Source organism: Condylura cristata, unplaced genomic scaffold (assembly GCF_000260355.1).
Source record: "Condylura cristata isolate star-nosed mole 26May11 unplaced genomic scaffold, ConCri1.0 scaffold00017, whole genome shotgun sequence".
NCBI classification, from domain to species: domain Eukaryota; kingdom Metazoa; phylum Chordata; class Mammalia; order Eulipotyphla; family Talpidae; genus Condylura; species Condylura cristata.
The window spans coordinates 6,817,798-6,826,587 of record NW_004567118.1 but is presented as its reverse complement, the minus strand read 5'-3'; the positions used below and the strand labels follow the sequence as shown (position 1 = coordinate 6,826,587).

The 8,790-nt window shown below is 44.4% G+C and overlaps 1 protein-coding gene across 2 annotated transcripts in view; it reads right to left on the bottom strand.

Moving 5' to 3' along the window:
• CALCOCO2 (calcium binding and coiled-coil domain 2) overlaps positions 1–8,375 on the bottom strand; it is a 27,074-nt gene extending 18,699 nt beyond the window's left edge. Inside the window, exons 1-2 of one of the 2 annotated variants that reach the window (XM_012726575.1) lie at positions 8,304–8,375; positions 1,505–1,693 (exon numbers count right to left, since the gene is read on the bottom strand). In XM_012726575.1, the coding sequence (XP_012582029.1) occupies positions 1,505–1,684 (180 nt within the window). In that variant the 5' untranslated portion in view covers positions 1,685–1,693; positions 8,304–8,375. Of the gene's footprint in view, positions 1–1,504; positions 1,694–8,158; positions 8,268–8,303 lie in introns of those variants that run through there. The other variant, XM_004684302.2, reaches the window with a different exon arrangement.
• Between the last annotated feature and the right edge of the window lie 415 nt (positions 8,376–8,790).

Genomic DNA, 8,790 nt, shown 5'->3' with positions numbered 1-8,790 from the left:
CTCTGGAAACAGGATAATGTGTGTGATGTGAGAGACAGACAGAGACATAGACTGGGGATGGGGGAGAGGAGGTAGATAATAAAGTGACTATAAGGGGAAAAAAAGGAAAAAGCAAGATTTCTGCACTTGAACTGACTTGACTGGACACTGGCTGAAGTCACTGAGGGGCTCATAAACTTTCTGTCTTTGGAAATCTTTACAAAGAAGTGAAACACTTATTACAGAATTTTTTGGAGGCAGTATATTAAACTAAGTCAACTTCTCAATAATCTTTCCAAATTTATAAAAGAAACTAACACTGGCGTGGCAGACCTCTCCTGACCTGCCCGCTGCTCCCCTCAGCAGTGTACTTCGTCGATCTGCCTGTTCTGTTCCCTGCTCTGTCTCTGGTGAAGCCTCTCACCGCCCCTGAGCCACTGGCCTGCATACCAGTTCTATATGCACAAATAAATCTTTAAAAAAAAAAAAAGAGAAAAGAAACTAACACTATATTAAGTTAAAAAAGTGGTATTTAATCTTACCTGTATTACAAAATATAAAGAAAATAAATAATACAATGTGTACTTCAATATGCAAAAAAAAAGTGATATTTAAAGCTACAGCTATTATGTAAAAAGTCACCCCTCTCAGTCAAATTATAGAATATTTCAAAATAGGATATTAAGAAGACATTTACCTTTGGTGTCTGAAAACAATCAACTTTAGGAGTTGTATGATATATCATCTTATTTTATTTAAAGATTTATTTATTTATGCATATAAGAACTGGGGTACAGGCCAGAGGTGTGGGGGGTGGGAAGATTCACCAGAGACAGAGTGAGGAGCGGAACAGGCAGACTAACAAAAATACATTGCTGAATGGGAGCAGTAGGGAAGACTGGAGAGGTCTGCTGTGCCTTGTGGGTCACCTTCCTGCCTGGGAATCGAACTCATGCTGCAGTGGCTGCCAATAGCTTCATAACCCCTTGTGACATCTTATTTTAGCCTGAGATTGAAATTAAAATTAAAATATGAGGGGCCCTATCTAGTGGCGCAGTGGGTTAAAGTGCAGCATTACAACAAAGCTGGCCCAGCTGCTTTAGCATGAGTTCGATCCCTAGCCAGGAAGGTGACCCACATGGAGCAGCAGACCTCTCCTGTCTCACCGGCTGCTCCCCTCAGCTGTGTACTTTGTCAATCTATCTGTTCTGCTCCTCACTCTGTCTCTGGTGAATCTTCTCACTGCCCCTGCACCTCTGGCATGTACCCCAGCTCTGTATGCATAAATAAATAAATCCTTAAAAAAAAAAAGAGGCATTTAAAAAAAAAAGAAAGAAATTAAAATTTGAGTCCCACAGCATATGTCAGTAATGTGAGGGGGAAAGTTCTAGGGAACTTAGTTTACAACTTTACAATTGGCTGAATATAACAAGAAAAATGCTTATAAAACACAGATTGTCATGCACTCAAATAACTAAGATTTACCTTTAGTTCCCAGCCACCTGGAACTAAATTTACTACTTACTCTAAAGATGCCAATCCAGTCCTTTCGTCGGGGAATGAAACTCTGGGTGAGGGTGTAATAGCAAGTGATGTCCCCTCCTGGGACATAGAACTTCTCCACACTGTTAAAGATGACCTGGGAGAAATTGCAATGATCCAGCATGACAGCTGATGTGGGGGGATCTTCTAATGTCTCTTCCATGGTAGGGTTCTGTTAAGAGATATGGGATAGAATAAGGCTCAGAAAAGATTGAAATGCTGGAGATTTCTGGGCTCTTTCCCACAGATTTTCTGTTTGAGGCAAGTCAGGAAAATCAAAAGGCTAACAAATAATGAGATCATACAACCTGCTTTCAGTTTCACTTTGAGTCATTTTGCATTCATGACTTCCTCTCCTGTAAGAACTTTCTGAGAGTCGATCTTTGGCGCCTGACTAGAGTCACCACTACTCTACATGCCCTCACTCTCTACTCAGAGCTAGTATATTCCCTTCTACCTGCCTTAAGTAAGGCATAATGTCTAGAGGGGGATGACTTGAGCTGGAACTTGAAGTCCTAAAGTTTAGATTTTTCATCCTCATACAGCCCTATGACTTTCAGAATGTCAACTTCTCTAGAAGAAAAGGATGAGAGGATATTTTTTGATATGCTATGGGGTTCTGAAATCAGAAAAAGAGAATTAAAATGCAGCTTCATCAACTATTAAATGCATAACCCTGGGCAATTTACTTAATCAGCTGGGCTCTGTGCCTGGTTCCTCATCTGTGAAATGGGGCTCGTAACATGGACTTCATTTATTTTTTTGTGAACATTAATTGCAATAAAGTTAAGTGTCCTATTCTTAAATCAGTGCTTGCCATGGAGTAGGCAATTCACACAAAGTAGAGCCAAGTGAAGACAGAATAAAGTACTTAGCACATTGTTTAAAGAAAGGGTTTAACTCACTGACTTATTTTTTTTTTCCCTGGCACAATCTTTGCCTTCAAAAGGGTCCCAATAATAAATAAACAATACAAAACAGCCAAGTCTGCTGAATAACTGTTGCTAACTCCTGCGGTTTGAAGTCACATACCTTATCTTCTAAATGCCTCCCCAGTCTAACACTGAGAGAGTCCATGGCTCTCAAACAAGGGTTTTATTGGGAAATGAAAACAACATTGAAAAAGTAGCTGTATATGCAAATACTACATGATACTTCACAGATTCAGTTGTTGGGACATGTTGGATGACTGTAAAAATACATGCGCAAAAAAAAAAAAGTTCAATAACCAAAAAACACAGTGACTCTGCCATTCCGACTCCACCCTTCTGATATCCTGGTTTCATTCTGAACTCTAAAAAGCAGGCCTGACTCCCATCTCTCCCGAAGTTAGTTTTTCTCTGCGAAGACAAGAGGACTCTGGGGTACTGAAATGTCTACTCTCGGGATTGAGCTAAGGACTAAGAAATGTACTGGCTTTCTGGTTTGTAAGACAATTTGACTTTATCTCAGTCTCAAACCTCAGAGATCAGTTTTTTTTTTTTTTAAAGATTTATTTATTTGTGCATACAGAACTGGGGTACAGGCCAGAGGCTCAGGGGCGGTGAGAGTCTTCACCAGAGACAGAGTGGGGAACAGAACAGGCAGATCGACGAAGTACACTGCTGAGGGGAGCAGCGGGCTGGTCAGGAGAGGTCTGCCACACCATGTGGTCACCTCCGGGGCAGGCGGGAATTGAACTCATGCAGAAGCGGCTTTAGATTCTCAATGCTGTGCTTTAACCCACTGCACCACCAGGGAGGGCCGAGATCAGTTTTTTAAAGAGGGCAGGCTCTCTCCTTTCAGTCTAGGTCAGGACTTGTTCCCTAGGCATACTGTTGCCTGTGCGATCTCTTGGGTGCAATGGGATGGAAGTTTCTTGGCTTTTGGAAGCCTATTTTGTACTGGTGGTCTGGAGCACCACTTATCTGAGTATTACTTAGCCTGTTCTTTGAGATGGGTCATTTAGAAGACTCAGGTAAGAATGACTTTAGGGCCTGTATTGCAAATAACCAAAGTACCACACTACCTGTTCATTTCCTTCAGGATACTGTCACCACTGTAAATACGACATAATGCGTAACCCATATTAATCTCTCATTAAGTATTCACTGAATAAGTGAATGACTGATAGGCATGTAATTCATCAAAAATCAAAAGGAAGGAATTTTATAAGAAAACAGTGGTGTGAATGATAGTGGGGCAAATTTATATTTTAGATCTGCTCTTAATTTGCTGGATATCCTTGGAGAAGTGGCTGTTTCTCAGCTTTCCCTTTTCTAAAATAGAATGAGGAGATGAGCATCTCCAACTACTATGTCAGTTCTTGGTAAGGCTGGTTCAGCTGGCATAGCTGGTTCAAGTGGCACAAAGCCAAAAAAAAAAAAAAAAAAAAGGCAGATTTGATTTCCTCCAGGACCCATAAAATTCACACTCCATTACCCACCTTCCACACAAACTCTGACAAGCTGCTTTGCAAATGGATTCTGTTCTGACCAGCCAAGGTTTTAGGGGCCTGTCACAGCCTCTATTACCTTACTAGAATAGTGAGTCCACACTATGAGCAGAAGGCTGAAGAAAGGACAGCCTAATACTCAAAATGACATGAAAGAACTCATGTTCTGAGGCTTGAGTAAACAGAAGCCAATGGAAACTCTACCTCCTAATCATTTATCTGAAGAAAAAAAAAAATCAATAGTCTTGGTTCTTTACTTACCAAAAATGCAAGGGACTCCATGAAATTTCTTATTTCACAGATTTCCACACTTTCCCAGAAGGACTCAGAAGGCATCCACTGACACACTGTGTCATCAAAACTCATTCACTCTTAAAATAAAAAATTCTCTACTGAGAGTAGGGAAGGGGCAGAAAGGTAGGGAGACGAGAGAACAGCAGTGGCTTCTGGCTGCTGTGGACACAAAGGCCACAGGCAAACCTAGAACACGAGCACATCGATCTAAATGGGCCAGTGAGGAGACACCTCGTTCAGCTCTTCCTGGAGGAAGGGATCTAGTGATTTTTAAGTAGAAGCCTTTCTCTCCTCCCAAGGACAAAACTTCCTGGGAGAAATGGGTTCCAACAGTGACTTCGGAAATTACCTTTCTGACTGAGCAGCCTACAAATGACTGATGGTGGAGGGGGCAAGGAGGATGAGGAAGCAAAATTGTAATGTTTTAGCATCAACTTCCCCTTCCTTTAACTACTCTTCCCAATATAGAGCCCATCCACTATTCACTTCTAATTCTTCTAATATCCACAGAGAAAAGGAAGAGAGCATCTAAAAAGAATAAAAGTTAAATTTAGAAGCCCAGCAAGCTGCCGAGTCATTAAAAAGGCAGTGGAACAAATAAGAAATCATGGAATGATACTCTACCTACTTCCTTACCTTACCTTCAAATCAAAGTTTGAATATACAAGGAATGACTGGAAAAATCGGGATTTTTAAAAACAAATTATCAAGCAATAATGCAGAGATTCCATAAACTGTCAGAGGTATTTTACTTGGCCTCTGATATAGCTGTTACTTTTTTTTTTCCAGCTCAGTTTCCAAAAGGATTAAAATCCTCAGAGGAGGTAGGCGATAACAGGCAATGTATTCTAAAATGAGTCCCCTGTACTGGCTCCTGGCTTCTAAAAATCTGACACATTTTCACCTAATGAGCTTTTCAAAGCTAATATACTACTCCCAGGACTGTTGTGTGAGGGCATATATCCTTATGAAGAAAAGGAACAGGAAAGGAATAGTCAGCCTACTTCTGCTTTCTGAGTGAATCTGTAAACTACATAGATAGGCTTTTAGCAGAAACAAATTTAATGCTTAAAGCTTCCTCATTCAGATTCTAACAATGCAAATATTCAACCAAGGTAGCTCGCCAATTTTCATAAGGATTTTTCCTTGTGTATGCTGAACCATGAAGTAGGGAAATCATGAAGTATTAAAAGAACTGAAATTCTGGTGCAAGGGGTTAAATCTCAGCACTATGAGGCTATCAGCAGCCACTGCAGCACCAGTTGGATCCTGATCCAGGGAGCTGCCCATGTGGTGCAGCAGACCTCTGTTTCTCTCCTCTGCTCCCCTCAGCAGTGTATTTCAGTAGGCCCACCTGTTCTGCTTCCCATTCTGAATCCTCTTACCCCCACACCTCTGGCCTACAACACAGCTCTTGTATGCATAAATAAATATAGAAAATCTTTTTAAAAAAGAACTGAAATTCTACAATAGGAAATGCCCAATATTTTTATATTGCCTTTTTCTACCAGTGGGCATGTTTCAAGAAAAGATTAAAGGTAGTTTCTCTGAATTAGTGCACAGGATTAGGAAGCAAATGCTTCCTCAGCCAAGAGAGAAACACAAATCAATTGTTTACTTGGGAACAGTGAAAGTAAAGTAAAAACCAAACCTGGCCTTCCCTGGTGGCACAGCGGGTTAAAGCACAACACTGAGAAGCTAAGGCCACTTCCGCATGAGTTTGATTCCTGCCTGCCCAGAGGAGACCACATGGCTCAGCAGACCTCTCCTGACCCGCCCACTGCTCTCCTCAGCAGTGTACTTCCTCGATCTGCCTGTTCTGCTCCCCACTCTGTCTCTGGATGAACCTCTCGCCGCCCTTGCATCTCTGGCCTGTACCCCAGTTCTGTATGCATAAATAAATACATCTTAGAAAAAAAACCGAAAAACAAAACCTACATTGAATCTGATTTCTTCATCCTGCTTACTGAACTTTTTACACTATTAGCTATTAGTAAAAATGATTTGTTGTTCCACTCCTCCCTGGTCCTGGAAGAGATGATTACACACCTACCCTCAGAGAACACTGGCAATGGGCTACCATGGGTGTGTCCGTGGCCCTGAGACTGGGGCTAAAGCAAAGACACAATGACTGGTCAGCAAATCACTGAGCTGCTTGCCCTAATCCAAATTTTCCTTGTTGATTCTAGTTCCGTACCAAAAATCTTTTAGAATGATTGAAAACTGTTATACCCCCAGGAGACTTTTTTAAAAAGATGTATTTATTTATGCATACAGAACTGGGGTCCAGGCCAGAGATGTGGGGAGGGGATGTGTGAGAGGGTTCACCAAAGACTGAGCGGGGAGAACAGACATACTGATGAACACTGCTGAGGGGAGCAGCGGGTGGGTCAGGAGAGGTCTGCTGCGCCATGGGGGGTCACCTCCCTGGCTGGGGATCGAATTCGCTGTGAAGTGGCTGGGGTGTGCTTCATGGTGCTGCACGTTAACCTGTTGCACCACCAGGGAGGGCCCCTCCCAGGAGGCTTTTAATACTACTCCTTAACAACTGTTTGGACTGGCTGCCCAGTTAGTTTTAATCAAATACTCATTTCACCACAGAGCAAGCAGTACTGGGGGGAAACGGAAAAACAGCATGGACACGAGATGCAACCAGAGATGCAGCTAACGGTGTGAAAAGCTCAAAGCTGTGTACCATGTCTGATTCTTTGAGATTATCCACTTCTTCCACCCACGGCATTAGTGACCAAGCCCTGAAGTAACATGGGCAGAGTCGGGATTTGAAGTGTACTGGAAACGAACCAAGCTAGGAGCAGAGGGAACCTGGGCTGTCTTAGTTCTGCCACTAACTAGTGTGGCCCAGCTACACTCATTCCTTTTTGAGTCTCAATTTCCTTATCCGTAAAATGGGTGGATCAGGCTAGAACAGCCTCTAAGAAACTTCCCAGCTAATCGTGATGATCCTAAGTGAAAGAAAAAGAAAGTGAAAGCATTCTTTTTTCATCTAAGAAAACAAGGATGTACAAGACTATCAACACATAGAGCCAAAATTTTAAAGAGCGGTACATGTACTATCCCACTTGAGAAAACAATGCTGAGTTGTGTCACTTGACTCTTACTGGGCCTTTATCAGGGTCCTTTCCACTCTGCGGCTGTCTTGCTTGCTAACGGGTAGAGTTTCAGGTAGAGGCCCTCTGACAATGCCTGAGAGGGAGCCGCCTGGAGAGCCCTCATCATGGGCGCCACTAACCTACAAAGACCTACTGCATGAAAAAGTTTTGTAATAACGGAGATATTGAACACAGCGTCTCTCTTATGCTACTCAGCTCCAGCTGCCGCCATTTCTTGGCTTTGTGTCAGGAGCAAAGAATTCATGAAACCGAAAAAAGTGAGGAAGCCCCGGAGGGTTGAAACCACACTAGGCGCGGGAAGCCGAGCCCCTCCAACGAAACTGGGCTGAGGGAGGCGGTGGGAAGCGGCCAGGGAAGCCGGTAGCTCCACTCCGGCGGCGGCTTTCTCCTCCCGGGCCTAGGACGCCTTCTGAGAGAGGGAAAGGGCCTTCCCGACTCAGACAGGGCACGGAGGGCCCACGAGAAAGAAACTAGCCCGGGGGCAGTGGGCAGGGCTCGCGCTCCCGGCAAACGCGCAGACGTCGAAGACCGCTGGGCTCAGGCAACCACCCGGAACTCGCGCGCGGGAGCGGGCTTGACGTGGGGACGCGTCGCGGTGGTTGCCATGACGTCAAGACCCTCGCTCTGGCAGAAGGGTCCTCGCGACCCAAGACGCCTCCCATGCGGCCACAAGCACCGAAGCCCTGCCCTCCCGGGAGAAAACTGCTCCCCCCACCAACCCCCGCATCACGACGTTCCAAGGCCGCTCCGGGGGCTCGGTGACGCCACTCCCACTTACTGACATCCTGGGAAGGTGGAAGGAGGGGAAACCGACACAGGGTGTACTTCCCTCCGCCTTTTCTCAGGACTGAGCGGATGCCTGACTTTGAGGAACTTGAGCACCCAACTGCCCCTAAGTGCCCTCCTTCACTTCAGGGACTCACCAGGGGGAGCAGCCAGCGGCGGCGCAGCAGCAACAGGGCAGGGAAGGGAACAGGGGCGGGGCCAAAAACCCCAGGGAGAGCCGATCCCACTGGCCCCGCCCAAACGTCATAACGGCCGGCAAACCCCACCCTCACGCGGTGCTGGCTGGGACTTGTAGTGTTCGGGTGAAAGGCCCAGGGATGACCACTAGTTGCATGGCTCCGGTTGCAGCCTTCCCAGTTTCTGCCTTTTATTATTCCCTTCTGTAAATAATTATTTAACTCTATAAAGACAGTGCTCTTCCAGAGTAAGGTAAACTCAGCTAAGTCAGTTTAGAGAGAACGCCCCATCTTTTCAGTCCGTAATCTACTTTCAGCAAAAATCCTGTTAACTTTCTGACTCGAATTGATTTATTGGGATTTTTTTTTTACAACTTCTGAACTGTAGATAATTGATAAGACAATTTCTGTTTCTATTTGGCAATTTCCGTTTTGGTCTGATAGAGGT